Source organism: Leucopleurus acutus (assembly GCF_964270905.1).
Source record: "Leucopleurus acutus genome assembly, chromosome: 1".
Classification (NCBI taxonomy): Eukaryota; Metazoa; Chordata; class Mammalia; order Artiodactyla; family Delphinidae; genus Leucopleurus; species Leucopleurus acutus.
In genome coordinates this window covers 23138066-23159314 of record NC_139142.1, presented here as the reverse complement: position 1 = coordinate 23159314, position 21249 = coordinate 23138066, and the positions used below count along the sequence as shown (strand labels likewise).

The following is a 21249-nucleotide window of genomic DNA, read 5'->3' as shown; positions in this document are numbered from 1 at the left end:
TCTCATTTCTCATTCACACTGACCCAGTCTCCACTTGCATCTCTTACATCCTGGCTAAGGCAGTGCCTCCTTCTAGATCCACGTGCACTTTGGTCTCCTTCCATCTTCCACACCACAGCCAGAGTTATTTTCCTCGAATGCAGATAAGATGATGCTTCCCCACTGACCGAAATAGTCATTTTCAAACTTTCTAAACATTACAATTGTTTTTTTTAAAGAACTTCTGTTAACATATTTACTAAGTAAAAGTTATATGTTTCAGACAGCTGAAAAAATATTTGGTGGAAAGTATGTTATAGTAGGTGTAATCCTTGAAATATTTTTGTTACTACAAAAGAGAAAACACTATAAAGACTTGGCTTGTCTACTAAGATACTGGCTTGTCTACTAAAGTAAAAAAACCTTTATATGGCATTCATACTCGGCACTGCTCTCACTAGCCCATTTTCCACACCTGTCTTCAGCTCTTCAGCCTGCACACCACATCAGAGATGATGCTGTTTGTGTTTCCAAAATACACTGTGCTCTTTCACATCTTTGCTTATAGCCTCCAAGCAGAATGTCCTTTCCTCCGCCCCTTTAAAATCAAGTAAATACTTCTGCAGCCCAAGACACTACAAACCCTTTTTTTTTCCTTTGACATGTTCTCATTTTATTTTTTTATTTTAATTTTTTCTTTTACATTGCCACCAACATTTATTGAATTTTTATTCTGTGCCAGGTACTATATTTTTATTGAAATACAGTAGCTATACAATGTGATATAAGTTACAGGTGTACAATATAGTGATTTAAAATTTTTAAAGATTGTACTCCATTTATAGTTATTATAAGATAAATGGCTATATTGCCCATGTTGTACGATACATTCTTGTAGCTTATTTTCTTTTAACATCTTTATTGGCGTATAATTGCTTTACATGTTGTGTTAGTTTCCGCTGTTTAACAAAGTGAATCAGCTATATGTATACATATATCCCCATATCCCTTCCCTCTTGCGTCTCCCTCCCACACTCCCTATCCCACCCCTCTAGGTGGTCACAAAGCACCGAGCTGATCTCCCTGTACTATGCAGCTGCTTCCCACTAGCTATGTATTTTACATTAGGTAGTGTATATATGTCAGTGCCGCTCTCTCACTTTGTCCCAGCTTACCCTTCCCTCTCCCCGTGTCTTCAAGTCCGTTCTCAATGTCTGCATATTTATTCCTGTCCTGGCCCTAGTTTCATCAGAACCTTTTTTTTTTTTTTTTTTAGATTCCATATGTATGTGTTAGCATACGGTATTTGTTTTTCTCTTTCTGACTTACTTCACTCTGTATGACAGATTCTAGGTCCATCTACCTCAATACAAATGACTCAATTTCGTTTCTTTTTATGGCTGAGTAATATTCCATTGTATACATGTGCCACATCTTCTTTATCCATTCATCTGTCAGTGGACACGTAGGTTGCTTCCATGTCCTGGCTATTGAAAATAGTGCTGCAATGAACATTGTGGAACCTGATTATTTTGAATTATGGTTTTCTCAGGGTATATGCCCAGTAGTGGGATTGCTAGGTCATATGGTAATTCTATTTTTAGTTTTTTAAGGAACCTCCATACTGTTCTCCATAGTGGTTGTATCAATTTATATTCCCACCAACAATGCAAGAGGGTTCCCTTTTCTCCACACCCTGTCCAGCATTTATTGTTTGTAGATTTTTTTGATGATGGCCATTCTGACCAGTGTGAGGTGATACCTCATTGTAGTTTTTTGTTTTGTTTTGTTTTTGTTTTGGGGTTACGCGGACCTCTCACTGTTGTGGCCTCTCCCGCTGCGGAGCACAGGCTCCGGACGCACAGGATCAGCAGCCATGGCTCACGGGCCCAGCCACTCCGCAGCATGTGGGATCTTCCCGGACCGGGACACAAACCCGTGTCTCCTGCATCGGCAGGCGGACTCTCAACCACTGCGCCACCAGGGAAGCCCCCTCATTGTAGTTTTGATTTGCATTTCTCTAATGGTTAGTGATGTTGAGCATCCTTTCATCTGTTTGTTGGCAATCTGTATATCTTCTTAGGAGAAACGTCTATTTAGGTCTTCTGCCCATTTTTGGATTGGGCTGTTTGTTTTTTTTTTGATATTGAGTTGCTTATATATTTTGGAGATTAATCGTTTGTCAGTTGCTTCATTTGGAAATATTTTCTCCCATTCTGAGTGTTGTCTTTTGGTCTTGTTTATGGTTTCCTTTGCTGTGCAAAAGCTTTTAAGTTTCATTAGGTCCCATTTGTTTATTTTTGTTTTTATTTCCATTCCTCTAGGAGGTGGGTCAAAAAGGATCTTGCTGTGATTTATATCATAGAGTGTTCTGCCTCTGTTTTCCGCTAAGAGTTTTATAGTGTCTGGCCTTACATTTAAGTCTCTAATCCATTTTGAGTTTATTTTTGTGTATGGTGTTAGGAAGTGTTCTAATTTCATTCTTTTACATGTAACTGTCCAGTTTTTCTAGCACCACTTATTGAAGAGGCTGTCTTTTCTCCATTGTATATTCTTGCCATCTTTATCAAAGATAAGGTGACCATATGTGTGTGGGTTTATCTCTGGGCTTTCTATCCTGTTCCATTGCTCTATGTTTCTGTTTTTGTGCCAGTACCATACTGTCTTGACTACTTTGGCTTTGTAGTATTGTCCGAAGTCAGGGAGCCTGATTCCTCCAGCTCCGTTTTTCTTTCTCAAGATTGCTTTGGCTATTTGGGGTCTTTTGTGTTTCCATACAAATTGTAAAATTGTTTTTTCTAGTGCTGTAAAAAATGCCATTGGGGCTTCCCTGGTGGCGCAGTGGTTGAGAGTCCACCTGCTGATACAGGGGACACGGGTTCGTGCCCCGGTCTGGGAAGATCTCACATGCCGTGGGGCGGCTAGGCCTGTGAGCCATGGCCACTGAGCCTGTGCGTCCGGAGCCTGTGCTCTGCAACATGAGAGCCCACAACAGTGAGAGGCCCGTGTACCACCAAAAAAAAAAAAAAAAAAAAAAAAAAAAAAAAGCCATTGGTTGCTTGACAGGGATTTCATTGAATCTGTAGATTGCTTTGGGTAGTATAGTCATTTTCACAATGTTTATTCTTCCAATCCAAGAACATGGTATATCCCTCCATCTGTTTGTATCATCTTTAATTTTCTGATTTCCCCTTTGATATCTTCAGTGATATCTTGGTTATTTAGTTGTGTATTGTTTAGCCTCTGTGTATTTGTATTTTTTACAGTTTTTTTCCTGTAATTGATATCTAGTCTCATAGTGTTGTGGTGGGAAAACATACTTGATACAATTTCAATTTTCTTAAATTTACCAAAGCTTGATTTGTGACTCGAGATATGATCTATCCTGGACAATGTTCCATTAGCACTTGAGAAGAAAGAGTATTCTGTTGTTTTTGGATGGAATGTCCTATAAATATCAACTACGTCCATCTTGTTTAATGTATCATTTAAAGCTTGTGTTTCCTTATTTACTTTCATTTCGGATGATCTGTCCTTTGGTGAAAGCGGGGTGTTAAAGTCCCCTACTGTGATTGCGTTACTGTCGATTTCTCCTTTTATGGCTGTTAGCATTTGCCTTATGTATTGAGGTGCCCCTATGTTGGGTGCATAAATTTTTACAATTGTTACATCTTCTTCTTGGATTGACCACTTGATCATTATGTAGTGTCCTTCTTTGTCTCTTGTAATAGTCTTTATTTTAAAGTCTATTTTTTCTGATATGAGAATTGCTACTCCGGCTTTTCTTTTTTTTTTTGCAGTGCGCAGGCCTCTCACCGCTGTGTCCTCTCCCGCTGCGGAGCACAGGCTCTGGATGCGCGGGCCCAGCCGCTCCACGGCACATGGGATCCTCCGGGACGGGGGCACGAACCCGCGTCCCCTGCATTGGCAGGTGGACTCCCAACCACTGCACCCCCAGGGAAGCCCTCTGGCTTTCTTTTGATTTCCATTTGCATGGAATATCTTTTTCTAACCTCTCACTTTCAGTCTGTATGTGTCCCTAGGTCTGCTGTGGGTCTCTTATAGACAGCGTATGTAGGGGTCTTGTTTTTGCATCTACTCAGGCAGTCTATGTCTTTTGGTTGGAGCATTCAATCCATGTACATTTAAGGTAATTATCAATAGGTATGTCCCTATTACCATTTTCTTAATTGTTTGGGGTTTGTTATTGTAGGTCTTTTCCTTCTCTTGTGTTTGCTGCCTAGAGAAGTTCCTTTAGCATTTGTTGTAAAGCTGGTTTGGTGGTGCTGAATTCTCTTAGCTTTTGCTTGCCTGTAAAGGTTTTAATTTCTTCATCAAACCTGAATGAGATCCTTGCTGGGTAGAGTAATCTTGGTTGTAGGTTTTTCCCTTTCATCACTTTAAATATGTCATGCCACTCCCTTCTGGCTTGCAGAGTTTCTGCTGGAGGATCAGCTGTTAATTTATGGGGGTTCCCTTGTATATTATTTGTTGCTTTTCCCTTGCTGCTTTTAATATTTGTTCTTTGTATTTAATTTTTGATAGTTTGATTAATATGTGTCTTGGTATGTTTCTCCTTGGATTTATCTTGTATGGGACTTCCTGCTTCCTAGACTTGATTGACTATTTCCTTTCCCATATTAGGGAAATGTTCAACTATAATTTCTTGAAATATTTTATCAGTCCCTTTCTTTTTCTCTTCTTCTTCTGGGACCCCTATAATTCGAATGGTGCATTTAATGTTGTCCCAGAGTTCTCTGAGACTGTCCTCAATTCTTTTCTTCTTTTTTCTTTATTCTGCTCTGAGGTAGTTATTTCCACTATTTTATCTTCCAGGTCACTTATCCGTCCTTCTGCCTCAGTTATTCTGCTATTGATCCATTCTAGAGAATTTTTAATTTCCTTTATTGTGCTGTTCATCACTGTTTGTTTGCTCTTTAGTTCTTCTAGGTCCTTGTGAAGCTTTTATTGTATTTTCTCCATTCTATTTCCAAGATTTTGGATCATTTTAATATCATGACTCTGAATTCTTAAAACGGCCAGATAGAACCCTAGGACAAATGGCGGAAGCAAAGCTATACAGACAAAATCTCACACAGAAGCATACACATACACTCTCACAAAAAGAGGAAAAGGGGAAAAAATCATAAATTTTGCTCTCAAAGTCCACCTCCTTAATTTGGGATGACTCGTTGTCTATTCAGATATTCCACAGATGCAGGGTACATCAAGTTGATTGTGGAGCTTTAATCCGCTGCTTCTGAGGCTGCTGGGAGAGATTTCCCTTTCTCTTCTTTGTTCTCACAGCTCCTGGTGTTCAGCTTTGGATTTGGTCCCGCCTCTGCGTGTTGGTCGCCGGAGGGCGTCTGTTCTTCGCTCAGACAGGACGGGGTTAAAGGAGCCGCTGATTCGGGGCCTCTGGCTCACTCGGGCCGCGGGGGAGGGAGGGGCACGGAGTGCGGGGCGGGCCTGCGGCGGCAGAGGCCGGCGTGACGTTGCACCAGCCTGAGGCGCGCCGTGCATTCTCCCGGGTTAGTTGTCCCTGGATCCCGGGACCCTGGCAGTGGCGGGCTGCACAGGCTCCCCGGAAGGGGGGTGTGGATAGTGACCTGTGCTCGCACACAGGCTTCTTGGTGGCAGCAGCAGCAGCCTTAGTGTCTCATGCCCGTCTCTGGGGTCCGCGCTTTTAGCCACGGCCACGCCCGTTTCTGGAGCTCCTTTAAGCAGCGCTCTTAATCCCCTCCCCTCGCGCACCAGGAAACAAAGAGGGAAGAAAAAGTCTCTTGCCTCTTCGGCAGGTCGAGACTTTTCCCCGGACTCCCTCCCGTCTAGCCGTGGTGCACCAACCCCCTGCAGGCTGTGTTCACGCCGCCAACCCCAGTCCTCTCCCGGCGCTCCGACCGAAGCCCGAGCCTCAGCTCCAGGCCCGCCCGCCCCGGCGGGGGAGCAGACAAGCCTCTCGGCCTGGTGAGTGCCGGTCGGCCCTGATTGTCTGTGCGGGAATCTCTCCGCTTTGCCCTCCGCACCCCTGTTGCTGCGCTCTCCTCCGCGGCTCTGAAGCTTCCCCCCTCTGCCACCCGCAGTCTCCGCCCGCAAAGGGGCTTCTAGCGTGTGGAGACCTTTCCTCCTTCACAGCTCGCTCCCACTGGTGCGGGTCCCGTCCCTGTTCTTTTGTTTCTGTTTTTTCTTTTTTCTTTTGCCCTACCCAGGTACGTGGGGGGTTCCTCGCCTTTTGGGAGGTCTGAGGTCTTCTGCCAGCGTTCAGTAGGTGTCCTGTAGGAGTTGTTCCACGTGTAGATGTATTTCTGGTGTATCTGTGGGGAGGAAGGTGATCTCCGCGTCTTGCTCTTCCGCCATCTTCCCGGAAGCCCCACGAAACTATTTCTAGAGTACTGTATAGTGTACCTGATAGCTATTTATTTAAATTCATTTTACTGAAATACAGTTGATTTACAGTGTTGTGTTAATTTCTGCTGTACAGCAAAGTGATTCAGTTTTACGTATATATATTCTTTTTCATATTGTTTTCCATTATGGTTTATCACAGGATATCGAATATAGTTCCCTGTGCTATACAGGACCTTATTGTTTATCCATTTTATATATAATAGTTTGCATCTGCTAATCCCAAACTCCTAATCCATGCTTCCCCAACGTCTCTCCCTCTTGGAAACCACAAGTCTGTTCTTTATGTCTGTGACTCTGTTTCTGATTTGTAAATAAGTTCATTTGTGTCATCTTTTAGATTCCACATATAAGTGATCTGATAGCTACTTTGATCCTTACTCCAGCTCTCTGAGATCCGTGGGCAGGAGTGGTATTATCACTTTCTTAATCATCGGGCAACTAGGCACAGTGAAGATAAATGATCATGATAGATACAGAGAAGGGACCTTCATAGTTGAAGGCTCTTCCTTTTGCCTAACTCTGACATAGGTTCTGTGATTAAGAGATATGTTTCTCACAGAAGCAGGAGTAATAACTCTTAAAAACATTAGCCAACTTTTTCGCGAATACCATGTTTTACGAATTAGAACCATAAATACCCCAGGGTCATCTGTTTATATTCCCTGGCCCCTTCAAAGTGTGAAGTCCATATAAATCAAGAATTTAAATCAAAGCACTGGAAATAAGCAACTACTCTTCATCTATATTTCTTTTTCACAGAATATTCATACTTAGAAATCCCTTGATTGCTCTTATTACAGAAGGTGTTTCAAAGCTGTGGCATAAAAGGAGGAAAAGAAGGCAGTTAAATGCACTCTGAACCTCCCTTTTATTCTAGCTATGTCCCATGAGATGTCATCAGAAGGAATGAGTTCCAAAAACTGCTACAGAAGAGGCTGTTGAGTTATTATAAAATGATCATTTTTATTTTTCTTTTCATTCATTTATATTTTGCCTAAGGACAAATGTATATAAAGTCTTTGCACTTAGTTAATGCTCTGTAAAATAGAATGATAACATTGCCATTCTTAAATATGATACTTTGCTTTTCTACTGTGTATTCTTGTTAAATCTAAGATGTATTTTCATATATATATGAAATATATATCCTGAAAACAGTTTTCAATGTAATTTAGGAACTGAAGGGTAAACATAAAACAATTTGACTAAAAGTGGGTGTGATTTTCTTATCTGAGCCTGCCAAAAATTCACCAAAGAAAAATCATTCAAATGTCTTTGCAGTTAGATTTCTTTTATAAATTGGAAGCTATTCCATCATAGGAGATGTTGTGAACCCTAATTGATGAGTATTTATAAAATATTTCCACAATGAGATGAAATGACATAAAACTGAGATGGATTAATGGGAAGATGCCTGAATGACAGTGTGAAGATATGAAAGTATAGCTGAGCCAAGTTTTATTGATTAATTCAGCAGCATTTATTTCCTGAGCATTCACAGTGTTGATAGAGAGAGAAATTAAACAACCCTGTCCTTCAGGAGCTCATGGTACAGAAGGGTTCTGAATTTTCATTTTGTTTGACAGTAAGACTTAATATATATTTTCTTAAACCTGAATACTGTGTAATTTCCTAGGACTTACTTTGTTTTGCTATATAAAAAACTAGCTCGGTTATGAAAGTTAAATTAAGTTGACTATAGTTAATCTCTGAAATAAACCTCATTATAGAGTCCACTCTTCATAATTTATAATTTTATGAGCATGGAGTAATTAATCAGGAATAGGCTATTGTCTGACCTTGCTTTGTATACTTGATAGAGAACAACTTCATATTAAACCATTGTCATTTAAGTAAGATAAAATGATCTGGATCAGCCCTCTACTGCCATTTCCATTGCGTGGGAATTGAGTTTCCATCTTGTTTGCTGTTGTTTATTTTTTGCCACATGTTAGCAAACCATTGTCTTTCTTCTCTCCATCATTATCCCCATCCCCACACAGATACATAGGTAAAGTCAAAGGAAACATATTAGGGCATACAGTTTGACACAGTAAAAAGAATGTAGATCATTAAGTTAGATAGATCTGGATTAAATTCCTGATTTCTTTGGGTCCTAGGCAAGTTTTTTTTTGTTTTTAACCTCATTCTATATATAGCTTTCCTCATCTTTAAAACTGGAAGAGTGACTGTTACAGGTTGAATTGTGTCCCCTCAAAATGTATATGTTAAAGTCATAACCTCCACTACCTCAGACTATAACTGTAATTGGAGACAGAGTCTCTAAAGAGGTAATTAAGTTAAAATGAGGTCATTAGGGTGGGCCCTAATCCAATGTGACTGGTATCCTTGTAAGAAGAGTTGGACACAGATGGGTAAAGGACACAGATGGGTAAAGATGATAGGCCACGTGGTGACACAGGGAGGGAGAAGAACATTTAGAAGCCAAGGAGACAGGCCTTAGAAGAAATCAACCCTGCTGACACCTTGATCTCGGAATTCTAGTTTCTAGAAATGTGAGGAAATAAATTTCTGTTTTTTAAGTCACCCAGTCTGTGGCACCTTGTTTATGGCAGCCCCTAACAAACTAATACAGCAACAGTATCTAAAATGAAAGATATAGGAATTTGAAATATTATACTGTATGCTATAATATATAGTCAGTGATTCATACATATAGCTAGTATGATTATTGATATTAGTAGTAACATTAGTATCATAATTAGCATTGTGAAGCACTACCAAAGGTTTGTGAAAGAAATAATTGCCCCAAAGGAAAAAATAATGAGCTTGTGAAAATTCTTTTAAGCAGGAGGAAGTTTAAGTGTGTCCCTGGAAGCTTTACTTTAGATCAGTTTTAATGTATAGCGCCTCATATACTTTCTCTCTAATAGAGGGATATGCTCTGAAATGTTGCCTCCGTGTTTTCTGGCTTAATGCCCTTTGGTTTTAATCATTCTTTCTTTAAGAAAGAGAAAGAAATTGCCCCTTATGGAGAGAGCCCTTACCTTGCCTGAGCATTGTTTAAGAAATGGGGCTTGGATCTCCCCAATGATGTACTTGACTCAGGCAATGTTGTCAGTTCCTCAGTTAGCTGAGCAGTAAATCTGATCATTTCTTTGCCAAAGATAAAGGATGTTCTTTAAAATACATGAAATTTCTCTCTTAATGTTCAGTCCCTTCAGTTTTGCTTTATTTAAGGCTACTTTATCATCAGTTTTGGTGTTTATTTTTAAAATTTTGGAGTAGAAAAAGTAGATCATAATAAACCATACATTGAATAAATACATTGCAGGGCTCTTTCTAAAATCTATGTCACGTATCTCGTATTCCCTCGTGGCTCCCTCTGTAATGCAGACATTTTGTTGTTCATAGTTTTTTTCATCTGTTATTTACCCTCCCCTTCTCCTCGTGGAGCTCTTGGTCTCCAGGAATTCCTTTAGGGAAGCTATCATACATCCCATGGGTCAGCAGGACAGCTTCTCCCCTGCGGAGGGGAGAAGGCAGAATTAAGAAAGGGAAGATCCGGCTCTACTCTCAATTCCAACACTTAACACCAAATCAAGTCATTTGATCTCTTTGAGCCTTTGTTTACTTTTCTATTAAAACAGTAACAAAAATATTTGCCATTAACACTTCAGTGGGTACTGGGGAAAGAGACGTCAAATGAGATGCTCCCAAAAAAAGCAGTTTGAAACCCATTTGAAGCTATGGAATTATAAGACCCTACTGTTATGAACACTCCCAAAAGAGCCAGGGGTGTCTGTAAGGGGACCCATGGAGCAAACTAAATATGTAAAAGAAATTGAGAAACTGTGTTTTTCAAGTCATCAGTCATTACGAGACCCTTGAGCTCTATATATCTTCATTTCCTAGAGGAGATACTTGTCATTTTCAAAGTCTTTCCATTTTGGTTTTATTATCTGTATGATAATTGATATGAATAAAAGATAATTGTAAGTTAATAGCAATAACTACATCTACTGGCATAATATATTTTATGTCCTTGATAATCTATTTTCCAAAAGGATTTACCAATTTACAGTAAAGAATGCAAATGTGAATAAGGTTTTGATGAAAGAGTAATAAAATAGAAATAAGGAATAGGAACCTGATATAATAGAGGTAGACAGTCATACCTTGGTGCCTTGATATTTTATACTAAATTCTCAGGCAGTGTTCAAAGAGCACCAGAGAAGGAGTCTGACATCTTGTTTCTTATTCTAGTTTACCTACCAGGTGGTTTGCATGCTAAGACTTATACTTATTACTTAATTTATTATTCTACCTGCTATACTCTTCTACTAGCAAATTATCTAGTTCTCTATAAGTTTTCTATTTTAATTCATTTATTATTGAAGTATAGTTGATTTACAATGTTGTGTTAGTTTTAGGTGTACAGCCAAGTGATTCGGTTTATATATATATAAAATATGTATATATTATATTATATATGTACATATTATATATATAATATGTATATATTTTATATATATATTCTTTTTCAGATTCTTTTCCCATATAGGTTATTCCAAAATACTGAGTATAGTTCCCTGTTAGTTCTCTTTAAACTTAACTCTTTCAGGTCTCCCTTGGGAGATGCTTCCAAACTTGTTCCATTTTAATACCAACTGAACATTATTTCAGAAAGAGCTAATTTGTTGTTTTTAAACATAAATATATAACCGACGTTATATATAAATGCTTTTCTGGAACCATTTTATTTATAATTATTTGATGGGGAAAATAATAAATTAATTCCAGGTAGTCTATTCTGTTTTCTAACTAAACTTTCCTTTTTTTATACACATACATACACACACACACATACATGCATATTAATGCACATATTATATATATATTATTTTTATATCTAATGTAAATCTTAAAGTGGACCATGATTCTATCCTGTTGGTATCCAGAAAAGTAATATGCTCTACGTATATGGCGCTGCCAAAATCCCCATCAGCTCCATCCCAGTAGCGAGCTGTCCAGTTATGAAAACAATAAGCCACACCCATTGTTGGTGCTTTCGAGACAAAAGAAGTTGTGTGTTATAAAACATGTCATGCTTGTTGACTGTTTGAAGATGAGTATATCCACCTTATCATGGCTAATGGTGACAGTGTGGAGATTCCATTCCTGAAATACTGTGTTGGTTGGAACTCAGCAAAGCAACTTCAGCTGCTTGCAAACTTGCAAACCCTGCAATGTTAAATGGCCAAAATACCACCACAGCATGTTTTTCATCAGTTGAATGAATCACTTTTTGTTAGCAAGCAGGACATTTCCCTGGTTCTGATTATTAATAAATGTAGCATGATCTTAGTACCAGCATACTGAGCACAGTGAGAAACCAGCAATCAGCAACGCTAGTCTCTTTCTCGGAGTAGAAAGCATGTGATTAGGTATTGCATGTCTTAGAAGTGAAAATCGTTAATGGATTAAAGAGGATTCTTATGGTTCCTGGGATGCTCCCAAAAAGTTGATTTGTAATCCACATTTAAAAATAATAAAGTTAACTTTTTAATTTGAAAATGTAAAGTTATTCCATGTTCCCCCTGGGACTCTAGGCATTTTATATTAAAATTAACAGAAAGCATGTATTTATCTTGAAAAACCATGCAAGACAACAAAGCTAATTAAAGAAGAAAAAAATAACAAGTTATCAGAGCAGAGGGTTATAACTATTAATTAACTTCCTCTAAAGCCAGCATTGGACTATGGAAGCATTCAGGGTCTTTAGTCACACTTACTAGCAAATTCAGTACCAAGAATACATTTTAAAATTTATTTCTATATAGCAGAAAAAGCTGTATGCTAAGGACTTTGTACCTTTTATGACCTTTTCAGCTTTAAAGTTAGAATTATCTAACATAGTGATATCCTAAATTCAGAACAACAGAGGCAGTAAAAATAATTTAAATTAAAAAAAATTAAATCATATTCTCTTTCTACTTATCGTAATATTGTCATAGTGTAGTTTCACTCTTTGTTTATTTAAAAATTGAAGTCACAGTGACCTTCTAGCCACCACATATAAGAAGTTGTGTATTTATCTTTTAAAATGCTCTTCCTCTTTGTATTCTTTGTATTGAGAATACTGAACAGGGCAGTGGGTGAAATATAAGCAGAGTAGAAAGTTTGTAAAGTTATTTGTATGGTGAGAAAGCCAGACTAGCTTTTGAAAACATGTCAGATTTAGGGGTTATGGCTTTGTTTTCATTCTGCTTTGTTCTTATGAAAAGGTGTGAAAAAAATGAAGTACAGTCAACTTTACATCATTGGTATAGTTTATTGTAGAATGATATTAAGCTACAATGAGTATATGGTAAAGCCAGGCTTTTGGAGGCACGAGGGTCCAGATGGAGACTTAAAGGAGGTGCCACTTATTTAAGTCAGATATTTGGGTCTCTGTTTCCAAGCAGTGTTAACAAATGAAATATTCCATAGAACTGCTGTGAAGACCCAGCTAATAAATCTGAAAAACACTTTTGCAAACTGTAAAGCACCGTGTATATGTTGCTACTGTTATCAACTTTTGACTTTTTCTTTCTGTAGTGACAAAATTATTTCCTGATAGAGTATGGATTTATTTCTGTAGCAGAATCCACTATATATTTAGGATAGAATAGGGTAAGATTTTATAAATTGCCACAAAATGTCACAGGCTGATTTGCACTTTTGGTGATTCTATATATTAATCACTGAGTAACCTTCAGTTTTCCAAATAAAGAGTAAAGAGAATGGTGATGACATTTGTAATCATCTACAGAAATGGAATTATTTAAATTCTTCACAGATGGTGAGATATCAAGAGTAAATTATTATATCCACATTTCTAATTTTAAGAATCTTTGAGGGTGTTGGTGGATAATAAGGAACAAACATTGTTTTGCATGTAGAATTAAACGTAAACTTTCCATACTACAATCCCAAATTTTCCAGATGACCGTGGAGGGCTTTTCAGACACCATCCCCTAAGAATTGAGAAACTCATAAAAGGAAAATAATGTTATGCTGCATACAATACACAAACTGATCATATTGGAGCAACTAGAATACTGACCTTTCAAAGAGGACAAATTAGATTCTATATGCCTCAGAATACAACGTGGCTTCATGCCTTAGAAGAGGATGGCATATGACATATACTCCTAATTCTAGCCTCATAGCAGCTTAGTCTGTTATTTCTAAACAAGCTGAATAACTCATTTCTTCTTGAAACAACATAATTCAACCCAATATTCTCTGTAAAGTAAATTGATCAGTGATTGAGATTTTTAGTAAATGCTAGAGATATATGAATGCTTGTCTAATGGTGCTTTAAAACAGTTTCAAGGATTGGACTATGTTCAGTGGGAAACACAAGAAAGTCTAACGCCAAATGTTCTCTGAACTTTGAAATGAGTGACATATGGAACTACTCACTTATGGGTGACATACACACAATCATAGAAACTACAGTGGTGTAGTCTATTCTGGTTACCAAATATGCATGCTTTTTCCCAAATTCAGATTTAAAAACTTGTTTGTAAAAATAGATTTTTGAAATTTAGGAGATGCAAATATTTTCTTTATTTGTCTTCCTCTTTGTTTTCTAAGTATTTTTAAGTCACTATATTTTTACTAACCCCTGGGTTTATAAATTATAAGAGTTAAAACACAAGTAAATATTAAAACAACGTTGAACCCACTAGTCATAATTGATAATACTGCTTTTCATGATCAAAATTCATTAAATTGAGGGTTTTTTCCTGTGTCTCCTATGTCTTCTTTTTGAAATTTAGTTTGGAAAGGAGCTAGAAACTGTTATAGAATACCGGATAAACACCACAACTTGGGGAAAAAATATAGAGTTAATTTTTTAAAGACCTCCAGAATTAATTTTTACCACCTTTTTTATAGCAACATAAGAGGGAAATAGGCAAATGCTTTGAGTCATGTAACTTGGTTTTCTCAGGCTTTCTTTTCTGTGAGGGTGACAGAGGGCACAGGCAGGAAAGGAATAACGGCTTTGGACTTCCACGTTACCTTTAGTTTTGTGTGGCCTTCCTGGAACTGCTCCCTACTCCACTGACCAGAATATTCTGATAGCTAAGAGATGGGGGAACTAGTTTCCTATCTCCTGCCTGCCCTGGCCTAGATTGAAGAAGGCAGAAAAGTTGTTTGTCCCAAGGTAGCAAAGCTCTCAGACACAGCATGTTATCTGCCCTCTGCCCTTCTACAGCAGGATCTGAAGATGCGAGGAACGTCTCTGGCTAGCATCGGCTTTGTATTAACTCGTTTTGCCTGCATCTTTAATTTGGGGTGACAGCCGTCTTCCAAGGCTTTGGATGCCATCCCTCTTGGTCACCATATTCTGGCACGTGGCAGCCATTTCTCGCCACAGCTGCCTGTGCAGAGTCTCAGCAGTGTACCCACAGCTGGCAATACGCACTGCAGGGTCCTGACGGCTCCCTCTCTCCTTGCTTTCGCAGCTGGTGCCACGTACATCTTTGGGAAAAGTGGAGGCCTCATCCTCTACACCTGGCCGGCCAATGACAGGCCCAGCACGCGCTCTGACCGCCTGGCTGTGGGCTTCAGCACCACCGTGAAGGACGGCATCTTGGTGCGCATAGACAGCGCCCCAGGCCTCGGGGACTTCCTTCAGCTTCACATTGTGAGTACTGGACTGTGGCCTGGATTCTCTTGTCTTCCTGGTGGTCTGAGTTGGCGAGGCAGATAAATGCACTGGAACATTCTAGATAGACATGGCAAAGGGGCGCATGCTTGTAACGTTGCCTCAGTGTGTTGGAGCCACACCCAGGAGGTGGTGTGTATTAAACCTCATTCTACCCCTCAGATATGAACCATGATACCCAGAGGGTACCTCGGGGATAGAAAATTTAAAACTCTTCCTGTCCAGACTCCCTCCCCTTCTGGGTGGTTTGACCTGTCATGAAACACTTAACAGACCACTTAGGTGTAAATAAGAGACTGACCTGGTATGGTTCATCTTAACCTGGTGCAAGCAGCAAGGCCACCTTGAGTGTCAATGATCTCCTAAGTTGGGGGGATCAGCAAAGGTTTGCTGTAAAGGGCCAAATAGAAATATTTGGGGCTTTTCGGGTCATAGGTCTCTGTCAGAGCTACTCAACTCTGCCATTGTTAATGTGAAAGCAGTTACAGACAATACATTTTTAAAGAATATGTATGACTATATTCCATAAAAATGTATTTCTAAGAACAGGCTGCAGGCTGTGCTTTGGTGACCCCTGCCCTAGCCTGCAGACTTTCTTGTAGCGACATAAAGAACATGTGATAAAAACTGAGGCCACAGTGGGTGGGGCAAAAAGAATCAGCACATTGACCAAGAGTTGGTGTATTTGTGTGTCTTGTATATCCAGCAGTTTGCTTGTATATATAAACCCAATAGGATTGCACCCTCACTCACTGCAGATCATTAAGAACACAGTGCAATTCTAAGAAATTAAAATGATTTGGAGGAAAAATTACTTTGTTGTGAGGATAGAAAATATTTTTATAGCCACAGTTAACCCATTTTATCACCTGTGCAGTCTGCAGTTAAGAAAGTAGGCTAAAGAAGGATATGATTCTCATCCATAAGTACCCAAAGTGCAGCCACCAAAAGCAAAGAGGAATTGTTCTCATTAGGTAGCAATGACAAGGCTAGGAAGAATGGATTTAATTTGGAGCAATAAGAATTAGGTTTAAATCGTAGGCGGGGAAAGCAGTTAAGAGGAAAAGTCAACGGGGGATTACCACCAACCTCCAAAAAGGAGGAAAAGCAACATTTACTGGGAATCTTTGAATGTGAGTTTTGCTAATGTGCCTATCTACCGAGGAAAGCAGAGTGAGATTTCGTTGCTGGGCTCTGGAGTGGAGGTGGCTGGCTGGAACCACAGCAGTAAGCTCAGCCCTGGAAGCAGTGCCCGTCTCCAGCACCTGCTCTTCCAATATGCCTTGGAAACAGGAGCAGCTGGAAGGAAGAGGCCTAAGCTGGAAGCCTGTCTGATCTCAGAGTGAACCAGAGCAGGTCAAGACTCTGCTTAGGAATGCAGGGAAGGACTGCTTGGAAACGATCACCTTCAAAACGTAGAATAGGGGTCTTGAGAAGAGTTGTGAACCTTTAAAGCTTCCTCAGATGCTTCAGGAACCATATGGTACTATGAACCTGAGCTTAAGCATCTTACAAAGCCATGCCAAGGAGCACAGAGGAAGGCGGCCATAGTTAGTACAGCTTATCTTTATTTGGCCTGTAAGAACCACCATAATTTACAAAACTGTGAGATTTATGCTGCATATAACTTAATGAGTATTTCATGGCAGCTATAACTAGTCCATTATTACCAGCTCACTTTCATTTTCTTTTTTTATTCAGTGTGACTTACTAGGAAAAATAAGATTTGACACAGCCATGAGCATCTTTATTGAGTCAGATAATGTGCTACCAGTTTATCCATTTCTTCCCATTCCTGTTTTGTAAAGTGTCTCCACTTTTAAGAGAAATGTTGTTTGTTTGGTTTTTTTCTGGTAGTTTAGTTGGAGTTGGCAGTGTTTCTATAAAATGGATACGAGGATCCTGGGAACTTCAGGGAGGAACCAAAGCATTCCATGTTAAACCTTAAAAGCAAAAATACAAGAAATTTTACATCAAAATGTGTAGAGCCCCCTTGGGTATTGTAGACTTATTCCAATGATGCTTTCATTGCTTAAACATTCTGGAAAATTCCAACAGATTGTCCTTCAGAGCTTGGGTTAGGAAATGCCATCTGATATTTTTAGAGAAAAGTAAAAGAGACCCTACGATGTAAAGAAACCACACCATTCTGGAAGGGACCCGACATGCCTGTGACCCTCTTGAGCATGGGAACCCTTCGTTGGTCTGGTAATTTCAAATCATTTTCTGTTCACTAATGGATCGTTTCTGGTGTCTACCAGAGATAGAAAGTGTGTGTGACTGTATTCCAGTAAAAATGTACTTATAAGAACAGGCTACAGGCTGTACTTTGGTGACTATAGCCCTAGGCTGCAAAGGTCCTCTTAGAGATGTAAAGAATATGTGATTAAAAACCGAGGTCAGAGTGGGCAGAGCAAAGGGAAGATTTTTTAACACATTGGAGAGGGACGTTCCAAGTGGAAGGTCAAAAGACTTGATGACAAAATCCAGCCTCTTGTTTTGGACATTTACGTAGACGCATCAGGAGAATGAAGCCATAAATACCTACTAATTTTATATGACTTTCACAATCTGTCATAGGTGGATTTGTTTATTAAACACAGTTTGTTTCCTTGTACTAAAGAAAATTACTCAAAAAGAAAGGAAGCGCCACTACCGAGAGCGGAAAGGGTTTGACAGGAGGTAAACGATTTCATTCCCCCTTGCAGTGCCCGGGCTCTGGCAAGGGTCACAGGTGGGCAAAGCTTCATTCTTCGAGTGCGGGTGTTAATTGTGGAAATAACCAAAAATACCTTGGTGCTACTTCTGAGTTGTTGTCAAGCTAGTACATTGCTCCAAAACAAAGTCTAAACTCTGAAATTAGTGTGTGTGGGGCGCGGGGGAGAGCACGAGAGAGGAAGGAGGGAAAGAGATTGAGAGTTTGTGTTTTATATACAGCTGCTGAAGGCGATTCCTAGGAATTCCTGGAGGTTTTGAGCAGTGGTAACACTGTCATTGGAATAAGCCCTTTTTACCCCCCAAGTTAACCTATTTGAGGGAAGAGGAAATGCTCTTCCAAGAACACGGGGGAGTGTGACCCCAAGATGAGCACTCACACTAAAACAGACTCCCCTGTCGTGGAGACCCCAGAGTAGGAATGGCAAAGAGGCTTCATCTCGCCTGCCCGCTCTGAGTGCCTCTCGCTCTCTCAGTGCAAGCACTGCATTGGAAGGATTCGTGAGAGCAGTAGGTAAATCCAGCAAGTAGGAGTTCTGGCTTCCACTAGCCATGTCTGCCACTCTAGGCTGCACACAGCCCTTCCTCACATGCTTGAAGTCTCCCATATCTCTTCCTTTGTCATCCTGAAATCCCCACACGTTAAAAACTCTGTAGGGAAGTAGGTATCTTTTTCAACTCTTAGTCCCCTGGAGGTCTTTGAATCACTGACTAATTAGTTTAGTCAGTCTTCTTATTATCCTTACCCCACCAGGCTAAGGTCAGCTGCTCTGACAGGGTTTGCGTTCTGTTGGGATGGTTGGGAAGCAAGAGGGAGAAATTAGAATGGCTGATTTGGGGACATACAACATTTGGGGGGATGGCAAGAATTTATGGAGAGAGCTTGGGCAGAATGAAGGCATTGCTGCCCTAGGTTGAAGAATTGGTGCAAAGAAAGAGACACTAAGACAGAGCTGGGTAGGTGCCGTAGGCACAATTTTTCCTGTTTCACAGTTTGCTCAGATTATCTGTTGTTCTCACCAAGTGAACAGAGGCTCTTCTTTCTTTTGCTGATTTCTTTTAAACCAAACGTCTTCCCACTCATCTGGGCCTTGTGGTGATTACATAGACTTATTAAATAAGGCAAGAATTAGATCATTAAAAAAAAATCACAGAAGGCCAAGAGATCAAAATAATTTAGAGATTGCTTCAAAGTAGCTTACATTTCTTCATTTTTGGTTCACACTTCTGTGATGTACTATTTTCTGTGTCAATTATTAATCATGATATTAATGAAATCACAGACAAAATGTGTCTGACAAAGGCAAAAAGATCTTTGCTGAAGTATGTGTTCATGAAATAAAATTCTGTGGAGGGGAGGGTATCATAGGGCAGAGGGATTTTTACAAATTATTGTTTCAAATATAAGTTCTCTCCACTGAAATCTATTGTTAAGAAATTAATCTGCTCAGTATTTGGAGAGAAGCTATTCCTGTGAGTGGCATCTGCCTATTGTCCCTTCATCTAGGTTCTGTGGAGCAGTGTCAAGTTACACTCACCTTCTTTATGCAACAGAGACCAAACTGAATAGGACCAGAGAAAGGATTACCATGGAGTGCTTGCTATTGCCATCCTGAAACTCTTGACAGAGATAGCTTCTCTTTATGTAGTTAGCTTCCCTTTATGTAGTTAATGCAGGGTGTAAAATTAGCTTCTCTTTATGTAGTTAATGCAGGGTGTAAAAAAGACATCCTATTCATTTTATTCTCTCTGTGTGTAATTTACAGTAAATCCTCTTGGATTTATTTTTTAATTATGAGCCTTTCAGGAACAGTGGAAATTTATGTGTCAGGACATCTGTTTTGTTTGACAAGAATCTATAACCTTCCCCAACTGTTTCCCTCCTGGCTTATAATGTAGATACTTACATAAACCAAAGTAGAAGAGAAAGGGTTAGTATTGTTCACACTGACCTCCTTTCCAAAACAGTAAAGTGCTCTCTTTCCAAAAAACTGCGCCCCCCCGCCCCGCAAAAAAAGACTGATGATATTCTCGTAGTGTCAGGTTTGGGAAATCAGATATTTAAGTTTGGCTTGTATAGCATTGTTTTCCCATAATTTATAGCACTTGAAGAGACTTCTGGAGAAAAAACGGGAGCAGAGCTGAATTATGATAAATGGTCTGTTGCTCACATCTATTGCATGTATAAATTGCTGGCCTGGATGCTTCACTTGGCTGTCCCCGTGTGGGATATTTACAGCAAACCATCAACATCTTTTGGGTTAGTGTTCAGTGAGTTTAGGTGGCTGTTAGCTTAGGTTCATCTCTGGATTTGGCCGGTGGCAGAACTGGACTGGGTTCAGGCATTGTACATGGGGGCATCTGCAGAGGAGTCCAGAGGAATATTGACATTCGAGGCCGGTAACACAAGTAAAGAGGGAAAGAACAAGAAATCAACAAAGGTGTCCACCAGATGCAATTTTGCTTCCCACAGAGCGCTGTGCACTGCAGGTTAGCTCTGTATTTCCTTTTGCTGCTCTTTGTTCTTAGTGAGAAAGGCCTCTTTGGGTTTTCTAGCCTTAGGAGCTTTTCCAGATCATTAGCCACTTCTGTGGAGAGGGCCTGCTGGGGATCGTCTCTGTAGCTCCCAGCTTGGCCGTTCCATCCCGGCGGAGTTGGAGGAGAAGGTGGGAGAAGGGAGTGGAAGGGGGTTTTGCGGAAGCGACTGCTTATGTAAGCTGGACCAGAGGCAGCACCTGCATGGGAGTCGAGTGTGTTTCCTCAGATCTTTTGTTATTTCCAAGGTGGCTCCACCTAAATCTGTTGACTTTGATTCCGTGCTTCATGTTGAAAGGCAGAAGCTGTAGTAGAAAAATGTGCTTAATTTGTGATCAGAAGATTTGGATCTGAGTCTCATTTCTGTCCATATCCAGTGAGCTACTTGGCTTTCAGCAAGTCACTCCACTGCTTTGAGCTTCACCTTTCTCTTCTTTTAAATGGGCACCAAGCAGCTTACCTAGTAAGGATTTCCTGAGGTTCAGAGGAAATAAAGTATTCAGAAGTTGTTTTGTTGTTGGCAAAGGACTGCATGAAGATAGAATGGTAGTTTTCTTGATGAAATATCCAGCAGGTGATGACTTCATTCAAGAAAAAAATATATATATATAGTGAAAGGAAGAACATGTTTTATAATGGAAAGCAGAATTTCATTTTAAGTATTTTTGAAAGTCTACTTAGACACTTTCTGCAAGCAAATTCCTATTTTATCTGATCAAAAGCAAATTTTTGAATTAACCAAATCCGCAATTGAGACTTTTGGTGTGTTCTGTTAGCACGCGGTGAAGAACCCAGTTCCCGCTGAGAGACGCCTGGTTAGGTCAGTAGGCTAAGTAGAATCCTGCAGCTTCCTGGGTGTCTCATTGCAGGGCATTATGTCTCTACAGTGTCATGAGGTGATGCACTGTGCTTCTTCTGCACTTCAGTAC

General features: G+C 39.8%; 1 protein-coding gene across 20 annotated transcripts in view; it reads left to right on the top strand.

The window, feature by feature from the left end:
• Positions 1-21249, top strand: part of NRXN3 (neurexin 3) — a gene marked incomplete at both ends in the record, with an annotated part of 1633255 nt that overhangs the window by 1238840 nt on the left and 373166 nt on the right. For all 20 annotated transcript variants that reach the window (XM_082851716.1, XM_082851713.1, XM_082851712.1 and 17 more), the window contains one exon: positions 14868-15049. In XM_082851716.1, coding sequence (XP_082707842.1) covers positions 14868-15049 — 182 coding nt within the window. The remainder of the gene's footprint in view (positions 1-14867; positions 15050-21249) is intronic.